Source organism: Cylas formicarius, unplaced genomic scaffold (genome assembly GCF_029955315.1).
Source record: "Cylas formicarius isolate icCylForm1 unplaced genomic scaffold, icCylForm1.1 PGA_scaffold_2__14_contigs__length_35257938, whole genome shotgun sequence".
Lineage (NCBI taxonomy): Eukaryota > Metazoa > Arthropoda > Insecta > Coleoptera > Brentidae > Cylas > Cylas formicarius.
The window spans coordinates 27,557,541-27,578,967 of record NW_026844319.1 but is presented as its reverse complement, the minus strand read 5'-3'; the positions used below and the strand labels follow the sequence as shown (position 1 = coordinate 27,578,967).

General features: G+C 33.8%; 2 protein-coding genes across 4 annotated transcripts in view; both read right to left on the bottom strand.

Annotated features, from left to right (window-relative positions):
- Positions 1 to 21,427, bottom strand: part of LOC132698043 (hemicentin-2) — a 456,593-nt gene that overhangs the window by 366,711 nt on the left and 68,455 nt on the right. The window lies entirely within an intron of this gene.
- Positions 4,863 to 8,157, bottom strand: LOC132698582 (serine palmitoyltransferase 1-like). Its single transcript, XM_060664761.1, has 2 exons — positions 7,891 to 8,157; positions 4,863 to 6,935 (listed from the first exon to the last, which is right to left on the bottom strand). The coding sequence occupies exons 1-2, from the start codon at positions 8,126 to 8,128 to the stop codon at positions 5,998 to 6,000; spliced, it is 1,176 nt and encodes a 391-aa protein (XP_060520744.1). The 5' UTR covers positions 8,129 to 8,157; the 3' UTR covers positions 4,863 to 5,997.

Below are 21,427 nucleotides of genomic sequence, written 5' to 3'. Positions count from 1 at the left end.
CACCCACATTTAAACTGTTGAAACTCGGCGCCATCGAATGTCGGGAAGTATTTTAAAAAAATGATTTTTTTTAATGTTATTTCGTCTCCCAGAATAAAAATATTTTCTCCAAAAATATGAATCCGATTGGCAAAATTCTTTAACCAGGAGACGCGGAAGATTCGGTGCTATAACTTTTATTTCAAGCGTTTTTTTTATTATGTACCTGGTTAAAGAGTAAATTAATTGCCGTAAGTCAAAATTTGTAGAAATTATGGCTAATTCGTATTATAGGCTGCATCAACAGCTACATTTTTTGTATTTACGGTTTTCGTCTATCACGTACGCTGCTCAAGGTATTTAAAGAAATCCATTTAAAAATCACTATTTCTCAAACTCAATGTAGACGGGATGACGTCGTTCCCATTGTTGCATGGTTTTAGAAAAGAACTATTTTCTCTCTATGGGAAAAATTCGTGGACCAGGAAACGTGGAAGATCCAGGGCTATAAATTCTGCTTCGAACATTTTGTTAATTATATACAGGGTTTTTTGTTTTTTGGGCAAAAATTCAAAAAGACCTGAAAATTTTCTTTTTTGCGGGTAAATAAAAAACTGTAAAATTTGGCATAATTTGGTTTAGACAGTATCATAAACTGTATCGAGGGCAGCAATTTTTTTATTTACAGTTCATGTGTATTATGCAGGGTGCGCGAGATATTTGAATAAAAATATTATTGAAAGTCACTATTACTGGTACAAATTTACATATTTACCAAACTTCGCCATGATGTTGAATTTCGGCCATAAAAGGCACTTCATACAAAGTGTGCGCATAAGAAAATAACATACATCCGTAGAAGCACGATAGAAAAACAATGTGCCTGCATAGGACAAGAAGCTGCGTAGCACGTAGCGCGGAGCAGTCGCCTAGCGCAGCGACGAAATTGAGAAGGCAATCTTCCACCTGCGCCGTTCATATATGGAAGCTTGAAGTAACACACGTATCTTTTACTTTTACGATTGAACGATATACGATCGCCAAGTTCATATTCACGGAACAAAAAAAAAAATAACATTTTGTATTCCATACATAGTAAAACTGAGAACATTGGCATTAAAAAAGATAACGCTGTCAAAGTAATAAAGTAAGCCGTCCAAAGAATTACGTTATTGGTTATGAAATTCACTTTTTCAGTATAATATCTTCCAGACTAAGATATGTTTTCGGCTTCTTAAGGTAGTTTATTTATTCGTTCATTCGTTTCATAACGTTTCGAGAACCAAAAAAGATTCAAAACTTTATGTTAAACTAGGATTTACAGAAACGGACGAAATGATTGACAAAACTTTAAAGACATTCAAAAAAAATCTTATTGAGAAACACTAAGCCACCAATGCAAAGTCAAAAATTGTCAGAAAAATCTCAATTTTAAATAAAAGTATACAGGAAATCAAATTCGAGTTGAACAATATGTTTTAAAACCTAAAGACTACGATTATCAGATCGCTAAAGCGAGAATAATTAAATTAACTCCATCTTCGCTAGACAGAAAATTTATTTATATTGTTTTTTAAACGTTCTCAAAAAAAATTTCATAGCTGCTTCATAACTTCCTGTATTATCTGCATGTTCCTAAATATCACCGTTAATTTACAAGTTCGTCCTAAAGATAAACATTTCCAAAAATAATGAGACCAATTTGCTGCGTAAAATATACCCTCTTTGTCCGAAAGCGAGTTAATGCTACTAGTTTTACATTCTGACGTTAAGTGGTTTGCAATCAAACATTTCGATTATTTGTCTCGATAAAATTCAAATTAAAAAAGTTTACAAGTGACTTATTTTTTCAAAAATATCGATGTTGAACAAAATTATTTAAATACATTTTGCTTATAACATATTGGGACTTTTTCATATATTTTATAAAACGAAGAAAACCCTGTAAAATGTTACGTTCGAACAACATATCAATAACGATAGACTAGAACAAGCCTTGTTTCTTGCAGATACATTTTAGTTTAATGTTGGTTTAGAGGTTTCCAAGTTTAAAACTAGTTAATTATGAATTACTTTATCATAAAAATGTATTCCTAAATGATTTATCAAGGCTTTGTGGCTTTGGACAAATGTTGTAAAAAAATTACTCAAGAACAGGTTTTCAAATGTCAGAGAAATGTCACAATTTGTAGAAGGTAGTTTATACCTGGTCCACCTTGTAGCAGCACCAGTCACATCCTTAAAAACAGAGTCGTGATGGTATCGCACGTGCCAAAAATAAAACAATCGAAAATGAACAAAGCGAGGGCAGCGCGAGAGTTTCGCAAAAATATCGACTCTACTTTGGTACGCTACGGTCAGAGTTTAGCCCCCACCGAAGCGCGCGTGGGGTTTAATTAAAAGTTTTTTTCAACGGGAAAAGTTCGCGAATTAAACGCTCGGTACGTAATGGACTCGTTGTTTTCGGATACTTCTTTTTAATTATAATTAACGTCGGCATTTTTGCCCAACCGATTCGTTGGTCGTTAAGGTAAACAACGGGGATTCGAAATTTGACCAATTAACGAAAATAATTCCAACATCGAAAATACTTTTCGGGTTTCCGAGCAGCAACGCTTGCAAGTATGGCGCATGAAGAAATATTCAAACACCGGGTGACACAAGATAGTGGGGAAGCACTCTATAACTTTTAAACGGCTTGAGATAGCAATTTGAAATATGGAAGGGTTAATATAGGCTGAATGTCCAATTTTTTGACAATATGTAGTCAATGGTTGCACTTCCGGTTTGAGAGGAAACGACAGTAACTTTCGAATTTTAAATGGCGCAATATTTTTTTTTTAATTTTTGGATAAAGGAAGGAGAATAAAGGAAGCAGGCTGTGAACATCGTAAATACTATTTACTATGTCACCTGATCATGGGAAAAAATGTTCTTTACTTGTCTAATGGCAAATAATATTTAATGTAATGAACAATTATTTGTTTAATAATAACCTAGTCTTTTCAAGTAGCACCGCTAATTTTTCTACAACGTTTTGACACCAAAATTTTCAAAATCCGTTAAAAAATAAGCTCACAGGAAGGTGCGGTAAACGGTATTTGACTCACGAGTTTATTTGACACGAGCGGAGCGAGCTTTTAATAAACGAGTGACTTCAAAAGTTTACCGAACGTGTTGCATACTATACTTTTTCTACTACCGTTAGTTTTTGGTATATTTTAGCAAAACAACACGAATACATTCGCTGACATGACCGTCAGAATTGACAAACGTCAAAATTCAAAGCGTAGAAAATATCTCCGAAAACATCCGATTGCTCCCAAATCCGAGCGGTAAAATCGCGGAAATATCCGAAGTGGCTCGGATTCGTGGGAAACGAAACTAACGTGATGAAGTGACGCTTCCCACACTCTAGATCAATGTGTAATTAGGTATTTTACAGGCGGGAGTAGAAAAATACATTTTTATAAAAACAAAATATTACTTACGTGGCTTTGCTTCTATTCATCAAGTCGGCATGATTGAAAATTCTGACAGTTTGTACATTTTTATCTGATTATCGATTTTGTCGTATTATCAATTTGGATTTTCATGGAAAACAATAATCAATTTACAAATGGAGAAAAAGTTGATATGTTTCTGATATACGGGGAATGCAGAAAAAACTCTCGACAGGGGATTGTATGCAGCCCGCAATCCGGGACGTCGCCTTCCTGCACATTCTTTCTATAGAAAGCTGGAATTGAAAGGGAGATATCCACAAAATAATTGACATGATCTGATGTTTTGTAGCAATGTAAAACTTGTCTTACAAGTAAAACAAGTTGATATACCACTTTCAAATCGATTCTACCGACATTGTTGATGTTTTATTTTCAGATTTTCAAAATATTTTGTTAAATTATCAAGAAAAGTGACAGATTTGAAAAGAAAAAAAACTATTCTCTTCTTCTTCTGAGTTTCCGGTGTTTGTAGCTTATGAGGTACGTATACATACAATCCTTACGTTCGTTTTTACTGTATCCCCGTATTCCAAAAGTATATCAACTTTTTACCATAATAAAACACTTTCAAAAAAAATTCTAATCGTTGAATCTCAGAAGAAACTCTCCTTTGAATTTAATTTTTTTAAATTTGTTTTTTTTCTTTCCACTGCATGAGCTTGTCAAGATATTCTTATGCATTTTTGCTGTGAGCTTATTTTTTAACGGATTTTGCACAATATTGCAAAAAAAGTACCGGCTACAAAAAAAAATTTATTCCCACTAGGATGCTCTTGGAAACAACTTGGTTATTCTAAAAAATTAATAGTTCATTACATTAAATTAAATTTGCCATTAGACAAGTGAAGACAAGTTTCATTTACAATTTTTCCCATATACAGGTATATAGTATTTATAATGCGTCCTAAACACAATTTTCAAAAATAAAAATTTTAAAAAACAAAAAAAAGCGAAAAACCAACTTATCCTATGTAGAATGATCTGAATTCAAAAGTGCAAAAAAATATAGGTTGTGGTGTCATTTAAAATTCGAAAGTTACTGTCGCTTCCGCTCAAACCGGAAGTGCAACCATTGACTACATATTGTCAAAAAATTGGACTTTCAGCCAATATTAACCCTTCCAAATTTCAAATCGCTATCACAAGCCGTTTAAAAGTTATAGAGTGTTCTCACTTTCTTGTGCCACCCGATATAGGCTTTAGAGAGACCTTTTTCTCCTAATTTCACTCACCCCTAACAAATTAGATTCTAATCATATAATTTTGTAATACTAAGTATTCCCAAAAAAGGCATATATTTTAATAATAATCAATGTATCTATTTTTTTGTTTTTAATACATAAATACAATAACAATAATAATAATAAACGAAAGAACATTAATTAAGCAATATTTATTTATATTGATTAAATCCTTATTTAAAATGAGGATAATTTATAATAAGAAATGCAATTTATAAATAAGTATATGCAATTTATAATAAGCATAAGAAGAATGAGAAGAGGTAAGACATGGGATACAAACAAAAGAGGATTTGAATATGAAGTGTAACAAAATATTCGAAAGTCAATATAACAAATTATATCTCAAAAATAGTCATTCGGCTGCTGTGCATTTATCAATATAAAGTTCGATTTATAATAAAGGTACTTGATTATTATTTTAAAACAAAATCCTTAAATGCGCCAAGGAACGTAGTGTTTTATTATTTTTGCGACTTTGTAAACCAAAAGCGCGTACTCCCACTAAACTGTTAAAGTCCCCACACCCTTAAATTATTTAAGTTTAAAATGTATGGGATTTATACCTTGGAATTTTAAGAACACTTGGAAAAACACCCGACCTTTTATTGACTGATATATAAACTACGTACCTTAATAAGTGGTAGATTAATTTTGATAACTCGGATTTTTTTAATTTCTTTAATTAATTTATTGTTTATTTTATGAAAAATCAAGAAACTTGGAAAATCTCATTGTTCGGCGTATTTAAACAGTATCAATAAAAATAATAGATAAATATAAAGATAAACACTTTTTCCTCGCTTGCTGATTAATGGACATGGCGGCATGCTCTTGACTGTTATCTGAAATTCTTATTTTTATTTCTATCAAACCTGATTTTGCTCTCTCGATTTTTTATTATACTTTTCCCAAGTATACAATATAAAATAGAGCAATTTTACTGATTAATAAGTCCCCGTTTCCCTCGTACACTTCGCAATATTTCGAAATTTCCCACAATTGGCTTTAATTCGATCGCAAAAGCTATTTTTTATACTTTACGTTTTCCGTATTTCTTCAGCGACAATTCTAAAACTTTCTCGCTTACATCTAAACCGTAAGACGCGTGTGGGTGCAATTTTCATGGCACTATAATTTTATAAAAATATTCCATTAAAATAACCAAACATTTTGACCAAATTATTATTTTTGTTATTTTGATTTTCCTTTTTTCGAAATGTTTTTCTCTTGTTCTGCTTTTTTTTTCGATTTTTTCTCTTTCTCTTTCCTTAAACGGCAAAAGTCTCCTTCATCCGCAAAGCCCGAGTCAAGGCCTTTCCCAAAACGTCCTTGACCCTCTCGAACCTCCCCTCATCATCCAACAGGCCAACGTTCAAATTGATAATCATCGATTCCGGGCGCATGATGAAATACACCCCCTTCCTCTGACAGTACTCGTGCACGTAACGGTTTTCATCTTCCTTACCGTCTCCCACAGCGAACACTTTAAACGCACTGAGCGGGTCGCTCCGCACTGCGTAGCCGCTCGCCACCAGGAAGTCGTGGAACTTGCGCGACAACATCCGCAGCTTCTTCGGTTTATCACCGAGCGTCTCTATGGTTTCCGCGCACGCGCGGGCCAAATATGCGGGCAACGAAGCGGAAAACAAAAGCCCGGGACTGCAAAGAAACTGACATTCGCAATTTAGGAGCGAGCCTGCGCAAAATCCACCCACGCCGCTCAGCGTCGTCTCCAAACGCCCGAAAATCAAATCGATCCTCCACGGTTCGACCTCGAAATGCTCGCGGACGCCTCTGCCCCCATCGCCGAGGACGCCGACTGAGTACGACTCGTCCAAGAAGACTCTTATCTTGTGTCGCTCGGCGACCTCGAGGAATTGAGGTAACGGGAGTATCTTGCCGGTAGACCAAGACACTCCCTCAGCTATGAGGAACTTTCTCGCTTTACTGGAGGCGGTCTGCGCCTGCGCGTCGAAACTCTCGGGGTTATTGTGCTTGTAGTATACTATAGTCGAGCGTAGTTTCATCAGGCTCTGCAGGATGGCGACGTGAGTCGATTCGTCGACGAATACAACGTCGTCGCGTTTGCAGAAGGCCGCTACCACGCTGGATATGGCGACGTAACCGTCAGAGTAAACGACGCATTCTTCTGTGCCAAGCCACTTGGCTATGGAAGCTTCCAAATCCAGGTGCAATTCGGTGGTACCTGAAAGGGTTTCGCCATGGTCTTCGAAACTGATTTTAGAATTATTTATGTGCATTCTAGAACCCAAAACGCGAATGCAAGTAGGAAGAACAATGTCAGATCCTTTTGCTACACAAAGTGGGTAATTAGAGGGTTTGACTAGGTCCGTGAAGGCGTCTCGAGAAGTACAAAAGAAGGTCTGAAAAGACTGTATAAGCCAATAAAAGAGAGGGCAAAAACTTAGCCATACCGTACCGGGAACATAGCGGAAATAAAGCTCTAGCAGCTATTCTACTAGCAATACTTCGGAAGAACTACACATGCTTTGCGACAGACTCACCAATGTATGTAACGAATATGGACTAAAACTGAACACCTCAAAGACGAAATGTATGATTGTAAGTAAACAACCAGTAGACGCGTATGTGATTGCGTATGGAGTCCCGCTTGAGCAGGTAGACAATATTACTTACCTGGGATCTAACATAAACAACAACTGGGATATGAGTCAAGAAATCAAAATTCGTATAGAAAATGCTAGAGCTGCTTTTTTTCGGATGAAGCATGCAGCAAAAACCTCAACATCGAACTTAGGTTGAGGCTTAAAAGATGTTACATATTCTCGACTTTGCTCTATGGGATGGAAAGCTGGACGCTAAAAACGACGACGATAAAAAAGTGATACCTAATGAGGATAGAATGAATTAACAGGGACTGTTTTCAAAATCGCTGCTAGAGATTTTTTTCTCCACAAATTTACGATAACAAAGACATAAGTGTGTAAAGTGTTAATGCTCACTTCCGCATGAAGTTAGAGTTACCAGGGATTATTTTTGAAATCTTGTCCCAAAAAAAGACCCATTTAATACATATATAAACCATTTAAAACTTGCAGGGGGTAATTCTAAATTCCTATACGTCCTCTAAAAGGGTGGATATCTGATGAACGAATACTTCTTAAATGGACTTTACCTACCGAAGAACACTCTCGGTCCGCAGGTACCAACGCCGTACCGCCTGATAGCGTTTTCCGCTGCTTTTTTAATGTTCCCGTCATTTAAGACGTTGAAAAAATCGGTTCTGGCCAAGTCAACGGCGTCGTCTTCGTCAATGCGTCTCTTCTCGATTTCGCTTTTGCTCCGTGCGGATTTCAATTTTACCAGCGGTTCTGGCTGATACTGTTCGAGACGTCGGCGCAATACCAGCTCGTCCATCACGCGAAATGGTTTAGATTAAATTCTGAGCAATTTTTCCGTAATTCGTAAATGCTATCGTTAAGGTCGATTAATCAAATAATTATTCAAAAAAAAGTTTATGTAGCGACGAGAATTTTTTTTATGCTTAATGGTTCAATGTCGCGGCTAGATAGGGAAATCAAACGTATACAAGGTGTCGCATGTAATATCACAAATCCATAAGCTTTCTACAAGATTCAGTTGCCGGAAAAAAAGTTAAATTCTAAGTATCGTCATTTTAAAGGGAACTTTTATTTATTAAGTACGTTGCCAAACTTTTTTTAAGGCAACGTAAGATAGGAAAGAGTTTATTTCAAGATAAATTGCGTCAAAAATAAAAAACAAGACTTTTGTGTTGTGTTGAAGTTGAAGGTGAGGTTGTAATGCTGAAAGGTTTTGGTTTTAACTATATTAAAAAGTTTTGCAAACGTTTCAATGAGATCTTATACAACTCGGTTTAAGCGTAGAGTTTCTTTCAGCGTTGCCGAGTTCTCTAAGTACTAAGTAAGTATTGTATTTTTCTTTGCTTTAAGTGCTTCTACAGAATATCTGTTTTTAATCCATTGGTAGATTACAGGATTATAATCAAAATATACTTTAGGCTGCCTTATTTGGACTCCGCCGATTTGAAAAATACACCTCAGAGTTTACCTATTTCATATTCGTGATTCGATTTTTTGAAATATTTTAATAAAACAGATAGACAATTACCTATTACCGATTACTGCATGGTATCATCTTAACAATATTGTTATGACCATGCAGAGAAGAGGTTTTTATCAAGAAAATAAATTTCAGTGGCGTACTAGTGTATTTTAAAAAAATTGTGGTAAAGTCTGTTCATAGATATAAGAAAGTGACTAACTGATACGAATTAAGGAAAAACCCGGGCAAGCTGTTAGAATGACATATGGCCGAACAGGTCCGTACTTTGTTTAGAATTGAATTATTTGGGGTTTTGTTAGGAAAGATACTAAACAATATTTATTTATTTATGTCTAAATCTAAAATAAAATTACAAATTATTTTTATTACCTAGATCTGCCACATTTAACACTGGTTTTATCTTTTTCAAGCCTTATTATTATATTATTAGTATTATATCTTGATCACTTTCATCTACACTCGAGAAAATATTAGCATCGCTTCTTTTTTTAATCGCTGAAATGGGATTATTCAGAATTTTCCATACAGTTGATGTTGGAATTTTCGTCAATGTGGCCGTTTCTTCTAAAGATGCTTGCTTACTGGCGCCACGTTCAATGAGAGTCAAATAAACATTTTTTATAACTTCCTTAGTCTCAGTAGAATGGTGTTTTCTACATTTGGGCGGGAGCATCTCCTGAGATACACTTGACTCGCATATATTTTGCATAATTCGCACACGATTCAACATACGCTCTATTACACACGAAATAAGAATGATTACTAATAAACTTAAACTAAGTAGTATACCAAACCAAAGAATATTAAACACAGATAGGTATAAAATTATTTGCTATTACGGACCACAATTTTATCTGAATTTAAATTCCGAAACTTTAGGTAATAATCTTGTTGCATTGCATGTTAATGACCACCCTTGGATAATCCCATTTTAAAAGCAATTAGTCACTTTCTTATATCTATGAACAGACCATACACTAAATAATGCCGCTTGATACATGGACATGTGTGCCAAATTTCATTATAGATATTAAGAAATGTATATTTCATTTTTACTACCCTCTATCTGAAAGTTAAGACATTTATTACGTATGTTTATATGAAGTTTTCTTTTTAAAATGGACTCAAAAATCGCCCACTATTATTGACATTCAATTAGAAAACACCCTTTATAAACGTTAACGTAAAAAAGTTTAAAAAAAGTACTTTTACTTTCGTACTTTCACGAGCTTATTCAAAGTAAATAACAAAAATTTCGAAAAATTCAGTGGCGTACATTTCTTTAACAATAATAATCATTCCTTTCGGAAATGCACTAACTCAACAAATCGCCCAAAAAATTCTTATCTCTTTTTTTCCTGTGAAACAGCCTGTATACTTTCCCCGAGATAATTACATATGCATAATTAATTCGACTTATGAGTTTTTCGAATCTCATTTTTCGCGTAACCGCGTAATTAGTCGACTAATTTTCTGATTTTTTATTGGTTTGCTTCTTGAACTGAACCCGCGAGAGGCAATTGAAATGTGGATAATTAAACAAATTAATATCGAAACGATTTCACTGTAAACAAGAGAAACACACAATAGGCTCAAATTTTAATCAAAAATTAAAATTCATTATCTTCGACACCCAGCGTATTACAAGAGATCTTTCGGTAACTTTTTGGTAAGTGTTTAACCCGCTGTCCACCTGCCTTAAATATTTATGTAAAAATAAGCATAAATATATATTTTATGTTGATGCAGGTGGCGTTGCGGGTTTAACGAAGCGTATTCGAAAAGTACTCGACGTTTTGCTTTTTTTGCAACTCCCTTTTAACGTCCGAGTAAATGAAAACGAAGCAAGCGGATTTGTTTTCTGCCTCTGCAACTTATCGGATGAATTCGGCCGAGAAAAGCCGCTGCGTCAGCCGAAGCCCTCTCACCCAGTATAAATTTGCATTTCAATTTTACATACAGTTTACAATTCCGCAAATTTTGAAGTTATTCCTCGTCTGTATCCGGCCATTTTCTAATTTTCTAATTAAAACTTCGTTTCCCGCTAACCTCTATGTACTATGTACATACTGCTTTTTAAACAGTAAGCATTAAAGAAGAGAGGAAAATGTGGAATCTTGACTATGACAATAATAATAATAATATTAATAAACATGAATAATAAACCCTACCTCGAGAGACAACAGGGTTGCTGGTATAATACATCAGGCGCTAAGGTTCAAATTTATGTACCAACGCTAATCTGGGAAGATAAAAGGGTACGCCTGGATTGGGGAAGGACAATTCTTACCGACCGTCCAATCCCAAAACAATATATATACCAGATATTGTACTTACCTTAAAGCAGGAGAAAATAATCTACATTTTGGACGTCGCTGAACCCCTCCTCGGCAACATAAGAGCAAAATACATAGGAAAAATAAATAAATACTTGCCGTTAGACGATGAAATTAAGAAGATGTGGAAGATGGAGAAAGTAGTGGTAGTTTCAATATTAATAGGAGCGACAGGCGTAGTCCCAAAAACTCTGCATGAAAGCTTGAAGAAGTTAAATCTAGAACCTAATATTAGAGTATTGTGAGGAGAATCCTTAGAATGCAGAACTAAAGGCACTTTCAATGCTACCAGGAAAGGTCACCATCTTGTCAATAGAAAGATGTGACAGCTTGGAGTGCCATGAAAACTGTAAAATTATGATAATAATAATAATAATAATATATTGCCCAAACATGTATAAACAATACATTTAAAGTTGTCACTATGAGTTGTTGAAGTAAACATACAATGTATGTTGTTTTTGAGAGTTGCAGTTGTTATACAATTTAATACCGATGAATTTAATGGACGATTGAGTTTTGTTTACACGATGATAGAGAACACACAGATTATTTTTATGTTATTTTTTCAGTATGGGAACTATCCTTGCACACTTTAGCGCGTCAGGAAATACATTATGTTCAAAACACCTGTTACGAATGAAAGTCAACACATGTAATGCATCTTTATTAGGGTGCTTCATTTTTAGGCGATATTTTTTTTATCTGTGCTACCTTAAAATCTGATACTTTATAGACAATAAAAAATTATGCCGCCGGGTAAAGGGCTTTAAGTGCAACAGCTCATTTAAAAATTCATTTTCCTATTTAAATAACACCGAAAAAATTGTTTTTTTCGGTTTTCACTTAATTTTTCGACGTGAAGAAATTTTTTTTGGGAAAAACGCGTGTATAGCTTTTGTAGAGCAAAAAATTTGCTACAAAAAGTTTCTATGCGTACATTCTCCCCGACCAACAGGTTTTAAGAAAATAAATGTTCATTATAGTTGACATCAAATCATTTCTAAACAAAAGAACGCTTTATTTGAGTTATTACATGATTCAAGTTTCTAATTTCCAAAATTATTTTGTAATGAAATAGAGAAAATTAGAATTCAATTATTATAAAAATATTAATTATAATTAAATAAAAATTACTTATAGACATTTAGAAACTATTCATGTTTGCAATCCAGTGACCACTCTAAAATTTAGTGAACGAATATTTATTTTTATTGACACAACAGAAACTCCAAAATAACATAACAAATTACACTTCTACATATCATTATTTACCAATTAAAATTTATATTCGTTCACTAAATTTTAGAGCGGTCACTGGATTACAAACATGAATAGTTTCTAAATGTTTATAATTAATTATTATTTCATCATAATTAATATTTTTTTCATAATTGGCTTTTAATTTTCTCTATTTGATTGCAAAATAATTTTGGAAATTAGAAACTTGAATCATATAATAACTTAAATAAAGCGTACTTTTGTTTATAATTAATTGCTATTTAATGTAAAAATAATAAATCCGAATTTAGAAGTGATTTGATATCAATTATTATGAACATTTATTTTCACAGCTCTATAACTTAAAAGCTGTTGGTCGGGGAGAACGTACGCATAGGAACTTTTTGTAGCAAACTTTATGCTCTACAAAAGCTATACACGCGTTTTTCCAAAAAAAAAATTCTTCACGTCGAAAAATAAAGTGAAAACCGAAAAAAAAAAAATTCTGTGTTATTTAAATAGGAAAATGAATTTTTAAATAAGCTAAGCCGCTATTACACTTAAAGCCTTTTACCCGGCGGCATAATTTTTTATTTTCTATAAAGTATCAGATTTTCAGGTAGCACAGAGAAAAAAAAAATATCGCCTAAAAATGAAGCACCCTAATCTATATACATCCCTGCTACTTGAGGTTTTCAAGTTTCTGATGGCCCTGTCCAACACAGTCTCATTTGTGGGGTACATAAAACCGACTCTAAAAGAGACTCCGTTTTTTTTTGCCGTCTTTTTTTGTCGTCAGCTTTCGTTCTTTTCTTATTTGTTTCCTTTTTTGTTGCCACGTTGCCTTGTTTGCACTTTTGGTCAACTTAATAGATTGTCGATAATCCTGTTTCAGCAACTCGTAGTTAACCCATTTTATTTCGTTGACTTTTTTTGTTTAAGTTTTTTCTCCTGGAAATGAGGGTAAAAATCTGTCCAGAAACAATTCAAAAAATTTGTGAAACAATTGCTCAGCACCCTACAATGACATAACAAATGACCAATCACAAAGCTGTAAATCTTGTTTGGGAGACGATAACGCTTTTTCCGTGATAATTCGCATTTTCCTCACTACATTGTCTTTTTTTATCTCAGACAATAATAGTGGCAATCGACAATTTTTACTTTAACTTCACTGTAGTCTAGATTTGTTAAAACATTGTCAATGCAAGTGAATGATGTTTTGGAAATGAGAGTGGGCGCAGATATAGTAATACAAAAATTAAAGGACTCTATATCTTTGAATTCACGAGTATAAACATTAAGACCATCAAGCATATCTGTATTAAAGTCACCATTTATGACATATTTGGATTTGAAATGAAATAGAAATTTTTTCTAAAATAAATTAACATTTTGAATTATGGTAATCATAATAGTATCTACTTCGATCAGTTTGACTGCAGCGCATTGAAATATTTGTTTTTCGCACAGATCGTCAAAAATATTTAATTTTTAATATATTATGACACCACCACCCTTACTTTTACTTACTTACTTTTTGAAATAGACTTTCGAAAGCAAAACGCAATTTAAGAAGACCCGATATAGTTTACGCTGGTTACTTTTTGTAACTGTAATCTACATTTATTTTTTATTTTATATTCCCCAAAAACTAAAAGGCCAGTGTGGTCCACTGAAAAAAGGTTCGAATTAAAAGAAAAAAGAAACCGTGATAGCGTTATACTCCAAAGATTCCCTTTTTAAAATGATCTAGATCGTGAGAGTATTCACTCTATAACAGGTTATATATACGATCAAAGGTTACATGCCACTGATGTTTAACATTTCAACCCTGCAGTTTTCACATTGACGAGTGTAATGAAAAATAAGCAAATGACTAATCCCATTTTTTTCCGCTTCACATTGAAATATAGATCAAAGCGGATTGTTTATATTTTTAGACCTTTAATCAACCAGTCTGTTCTCCTTTGGATATAATGTCAACGATAGATACGCACCCCACGCACGTCATTTAATCAAATAAAACATCAATTTGGTGTTCGTTTATGTTGTTCCGAAATAAAAATCTACTGAATAATTGATTTGGTTCCGAATTGACTGACGCGCCTACGAGCGATCGCTGGCATTGTTTGTTCGCATCGACGGATAACAAAACAGTGCCACTAGAAACATCAAACACAAGTTTTGTTTTAAATAATGAAAGGATAGAAACGAACATACATGTTCTCCAGTGTCGGTTAGATTTTATTTTCTCCTCAAGCTTCGAAATTCATGTTGACTTGCATACTCGCATTCATATAGACCGTTCTTTCCCCCAGTCATCGTCGTAACACAAATGAATAATCTCAGTTTCTGTGATCGCATATCCCACCCATCCTTGTTGATCTGTACTAATTATTATTATTGGGTCTTCATTATAAAAAACAAACATTACAATCTAATCATAACAAATTTAAAAATATGGCGCCTTTAAATGTATCTTTTTAAATATAATAATGGATATTTCAAATAACTAACACGAAAACAATAAATTGAACATATCTATAATTTGACCGAAGAAATACATCCAAAGAAACCAAATAGCTATGGATACTTATCCGAGCAATAAAGAAAAATTCGCACTCCCTATCCCTAATACACATTTTTTTTGTAATTAATAATTCCGGTAATTTGTTTATTAATTCAGGAGCTTCATACGAAAAATATATGTGTAAAATAATGCCGTTTTATTCCGAAGTAAATAAATAAATTCTATGGTTTTAATAGTTTCTGGAAAAACATATAAATCAATGATCAATGCTCTGAGCCATTTTAACATCTTTTTAGATGACTATGAAGCTTTATATACATGAATTTTACAAAATATATTGAGTAGAAAGACCCAATACCAAAACTCCATATGATATGACAGAATGAAATACCGCATAACACAAACCTTAAGATATTCAACGAAACTCTTAAATTTCTCATAGCAAAAACAGCACTATTTAGTATCTTACACAAATGATCATTCAATTTAACATTTTAATTTCCAGTAACTTTTTTGTTTTTAGAGATGTCAAGGTAAACAAAAAAACAAAATGGAGGGTTAGTCGCCAAGTTTTTTCCAAGTGACGTATAAAACAAATTATATATAATTTAGTAGATATATATAATTTAGTAGAGTATCTTATTCCGATTACAAAGATGTAACTCACTTTATATTTAATTCCAATCGTTTTTGACAAATCGGCACAAACAGGAAATTTTTATATAATTTCAAAGGGCGCCGTGAGTGACTGCAACACCAAAAATGGCAAGACACACTACAGTGAACACATTTCTCATACACTCTAATTGTATGATGTTCTGCATTTGGTAACGTTTCCGGCTTTGTTGCCAAAGTTCCACGACATTATTACAAGGAGTTCCCCAAAAGAAAAAATCCATTAAAGTTACGTTGGGGCTGGGCTGGCCAATTCATACTTCCTATCCAACCCCTGGGATGATAAGAAAATTTTTAACATGGGCAACATTGTGAGGAGGGGCACCGTCTTGCTGCCATATAATCAGCGCTGATATATTTACGTGTAAATCTTCTATATATTTCGTGCTCTAAGAGTTGCAAATAATGATCTCCAGTTAACTTTTGATCTATATATATATATATATATATATATATATATATATATATATATATATATATATATATATATATATATATATATATATATATATATATATATATATATATATATATATATATATATATATATATATATATATATATATATATATATATATATATATATATATATATATATATATATATATATATATATATATATATATATCGGACCCAAAATATGCCCATCTATGACACCGCACCATACATTCATTGCTTGGTACCACTAAATTTTTATTTCGCGCATTTGTCTAGGATTATTTAAAGACCAATATCTCGTATTTTGTCTCTTACGACCCTCTCTTGAAGTGAACGAACTTTCATCAGTCCATAAAATGTTTTTCAAAAAATTAATATTCTCATTATTTCAATTTAAAAAAAAAACAAAAATACTGCATCCTCCTCTGACATTGTTCTGCACCTTTTTGAGTTTTACGAAATTTAAATGCATCATATTTATATTGTTTTAAAACTGAGTGGATTAATCTCCTGCCTCTTCATATTTTCTAGCAATAGAGGAAACTGAGTGTGCTTCATAGAATCCTAATATGTTTGCCTTAATTCATTCATTCTTCATTTAACACATTATGATTCCGGCATACGTTTTTCAAGTTCTTCTTCTGCAAATTTCTATGCCAGCCTTGGAAATATATGTTTTGAAGGAGTTCGGCGCTTTCGCGAAAAACCATTTTAACAATAATGACTGGGACGATAATTTAACCATCAACGTTATTTACTAATATGTCATATGGAAAGTTACTATTTTTGCGGATTTGTCAAAAACGAGTGGACTAAAAGCAAAAATATGTTACATCATTGTAATCGGAATAAGATATTCTATTAAACACATGTATAATATCCCATTTAAAAAATACGATGTAGGCTTATATGTCAGAAAATTGATAGTGTGTTGTTTTATACGTCACTTGGAAAAAAACTTGGCTACTAACACAACATTTTGTTTTTTTGTTTACCTTGATATCTCTAAAAACAAAAAAGTTACAGCCAATTAAAATGTTACTTTCTATAAAACTTCTGGATTCCTCCTGCGTCGGTTTTACTGAGTCGAACTAGCTAACGTTTCGCCAATCATCCTGTTGGCTTCTTCAGAGCTTAAATAATACATTCAAAATATCTATAATTTTACCGAAGAAATACATCACAAAAGACCAAATAGCTGTGGATACTTATCCGAGCAATAACGAAAAATTCGCAGTCCCGATCCATCCCTTTATAACATTTTTTTTTGTAATTAATAATGCTGCTAATTCGATGATTAATTTAGGAGTTTCATACGAAACATATGTATCTAAAATAATATTATTCAGTTCACTACAAGGGATCCGCTTTCTTAAAATTTTTGCTTTGTAAATAAAATAAATTTTTATATAACATGACTGGTGCTGTCATATTTCCTGATACTCTAAAAAAACCGTTCCTTAGCTATTGAGACAGTAGACAGTAGAAATTTTTCTAACTAATCCATAAGACTATTGACATACCCGAATGACGCAAATGACAGAATCTAATTCATTCTAGCGTGATTATAATGATATGCTGACAAAGTTGTAGAGTAGTAGTTAATTTGTGCGAATTTGATGAGCAGCGGAACTATGAAACCTAGTAGAGAGGATAGGGAAAAAGATACCCAATTACTTAGAAAACAACAACAATTAAACAATCCCAAAACTCTTTATGGCTATTAAAAAATGATATAAAATAATAAGAGAGAACAGGGAACAAGGATAATTCCTACCATTATCGCGTTCCTTCCCAACCACCTGCCTTGTTGCCCTAGACACAGCAGTACACTGATTTGTTTTCCTTCAATTCTCTCGCCGATTCTTATTAGGCATTTTTTTATATACCGAACGCCCGATTCTCTGCCTTAAATCACAAAGCACGGCGTTTCCTTTAACGCGGTGCTTCAAAGTTCAAGTTTTTGCAATTGTCCAAATTGTTTTATTATTTTTAAATCGAATAAATTTTACTCTGAAAGGGTAATACTCCAAATAACGAGCAAGAGACGTGCCCGCTCGTATCGTTCGAGATTATTTTATTAGCGTTTTGAATATTTCGAAATTGCTTATTTTGCCGTTAAGACGTTTCACGCTTCGCTTTAGATTAAACTCCCGATCCTTTAATTCCGAAATGCAACTTTGCAAAGAAAATCGCGTCTCCGCGCCCTTGTTAAGCTTAATGAGCGCGAAGATGAGATATTTTTCCCTCGGAGGCGGTAACAGGCAATCTGCGGGTTCGCATTCAAAACGGCCGTCAAATTTATTTGAATTTCAATTTTCTTTGCGGCAAAATCGTTTCCACGCAAAAAAATCCGCGTTAATTGCATAGGTTGAACAACTACACTGACGCGTAGTTGTTTTAGTGCGCCAGATTTCGCAACAAAAGTTAATAACGATCTTCACTGATTACAGAACAAAAACATAAAACACACATCAAAACTAAGGAAAAAATGTGGTTAGAAATCAAGAAAAATAACTAATAATAAATTTACTCATGTCATGATAGAGGGCAGCGCCAAAATTTCCCGGCCTGAATAATAAAGAAACAAAGTAGAGTAACAATTTTTTATTATTTTTCGATATAATCCCCCTTAACTTCAATACACTTATTACATCTCTTTATTAATTATTCCTTTGGTTTGTCTGCAAAATGAGCTAAAACAGCCTCTTTTAACTCAATTTCGTCCTTAAACCGCCGTCCACGTAAGTCCTTTTTCAAATATCCGAACCAATAATAGTCGCTGGGGGCCATATCTGGACTATACGGAAGATGATCTATCTGTTGGAACCCACACTCTAAAATGACAGGTGCATTATCGTGCAAAAGACGCACGCCTCTGGTCAGTTTTCCTCAACTTTTTACACGTATGCAGTCTCGCAATTTATGTAATAATGTTGCGTAATATATATACCAATGACAGTTTCTTCAAAAATCTAACAAAAGAATTCCTTCACAATCCCAAAAGATCGTGGCCATCACCTTTTTTGTTGACTGGCAGACTCTGAATTTTCTTGGAGGTGCTTCACCCTTACGACGCCACTCCATTGATTCTTTTTTCGATAAAGGGTCATAATAGAGAACCATAGTTTCATCTCCCGCCACAATAATTTCTATCACAGGCTTCGGTTCCAAAAAAGACCGCGCACACTCGACGCGGTGTTGTTTTTGAATAGCCGAAAGGTTTTTAGGAACCCATCTTCAACTAACTTTCGACGAACACTTGTATGAGAAAGCTTATTAATTTCTGAGATTTCCTTGACCTTTAAACGTCGATCACTCAATGCCACCTCTTGCACAATCCCAACAATATCTTCCGTTATGACCCCCACTGATCGAGCAGTTGAATCATCTTCAAGGGACTCCTCCCAAATTCGAAAACGTTTTGTCCATTCTTTCATTACAGAATACGAAGGAGAACTTTGACAGTACACATCATCCAGCCTTTATTTAATAATTTTAGGTGCTAACCCTTCTTTTGTCAAAAATTTTATGACTGCTCTATACTCAATTTGCGTTATGTGCGACATTTTTTCGGACACGTCTTGTTTAAAGTGCTGTCAATTAAAAAACTATTTGACGCAAGACTTTACTTATTTTTTCGCAGCCTACTAAGATACACATGCATCTATGTCCGGCCGGGAAATTTTGGCGCTAACCTCGTACATACGTCAATAAAAAGAAAATGCCAATCAACGACAGTTCGTTCCATGAGAATTACATTAGAATAGGCACGTATTCAATTATAACAAAATCAACACTTAAAAACTTCGGACATTTCCGGAATTTTTACCGCACGGATTTGGGAGTAATCGGATGTTTTCGGAGATATTTCCCACGCTTTCAATTCTGACGGTCATGTCAGTGAATGTATTCGTGTTGTTTTGCGAAAATGAACCCAAAAACTAACGGTCGTAGAAAAAGTATAGTATGCAACACGTTCGATAAACTTTTTAACTCACTCGTTTATAAAAAAATTATCGCACTTTCTGCATAATATACTATTATCAATTAAGAGCAACTTAAGGGTTTCTTTGACTTGCTTAAATTCTGGGGTTTTAATATATTCTGGAAAACATATAAAAAGTCTTACTGACCAATACCGAGCCATTTTAACACCTTTTTAGACGACAACAAGTTGTGATAGCCATGAACCTCGCTGTGAATTTTCCCCATGCAGCTTTAAATATGTGAGATTTTACAAAATATATTGAGAAGAAAGTGTTTAATTTCCTTGAAATTTTTTCTACAGTTATCCCTAAAACCTACTAGACCTAATACCAAAACTCCATATGATATGACAGATTGAGATGTAGACCTCAAGATATCCCAATAAAACTCTTAAATTTCTTATAGATACCAAAACCAGCACTATTTAGTCTCTTACATGAATTACCAATATGTACCTGGCGGCCCGTTTAAGAAGAGCCTACATTCTCGAAACCTTTTTTATGGTAGTAAAGCAAACAGTAACATTTTTTTAAAATAGAAAACCCTACATTTCATTGCACTTTTCGATAGTCCTTTCAAAGACAAATTCAACGATATATATGAGTATGGGTCTGTGATGCACCGTTTCGAACTTATTAGCGATCATCTTCAGAATTTAGGTTATGTTTAAACCATCACTGTTGCGTTGCTTATTTACTTTTAAAACTTTTTTCCATCTATTATTTTTACGAAAATAATGCTTCTCTTGAGACAATGATCAATTTTTAAATATTTTCTTAAAATACGAAATAAGAATCTATATAATGCCTATACAGGGTGGCTCGTAATATTAATAGTTTCATTTATCGAACAAATTTAAATATAATTGTATAAAAACATTGCATGAAGTAATAGTATATTATGCAACAAGTGCGGTAAACGGCATTTGACTCACGAGTTTATTTGACACGAGCGGAGCGCAGCGGAGCGGGTTTTTAATAAACGAGTGAGTTAAAAAGTTTACCGAACGTGTTGCATACTATACTTTTCTACGACCGTTGGGCCCATTTTCGCAAAACAACACGAATACATTCACTGACATGGCCGTCAGAATTGACAAACGTTCAAACTCAAAGCGTGGGAAATATCTCCGAAAACATCCGATTGCTCCCAAATAAGTAAAGTGGGGCAACACAGGGTTTTTCGTGAGTCCCTAACAACTAACGTGATTACTTTAAATGTAACATCCGGTATAGTAATTTTAATTTCCTATTTCTTTAAATGCTGTGTTCGGCAAAATAAAATTTTGCAACATTGAAAGTAAGTAATGCGAAATTTAGCGGTAAATCAATTCTCGATATCAGTTACGAAAGGGTCATTCTTATTTTCCTTTCCTGTATAATGCAGCGGTAGCGAGGTAGATTGAACTGAGGTGGCTTT

Excerpts from the sequence above, each read along its gene's own strand:
- LOC132698582 (XM_060664761.1), bottom strand. The coding sequence starts at position 8,128 with ATGGACGAGCTGGTATTGCGCCGACGTCTCGAACAGTATCAGCCAGAA. Across the intron at positions 6,936-7,890 it reads CGGACCGAGAGTGTTCTTCG|GTACCACCGAATTGCACCTG; the intron begins GTAGGTAAAGTC and ends AAACCCTTTCAG.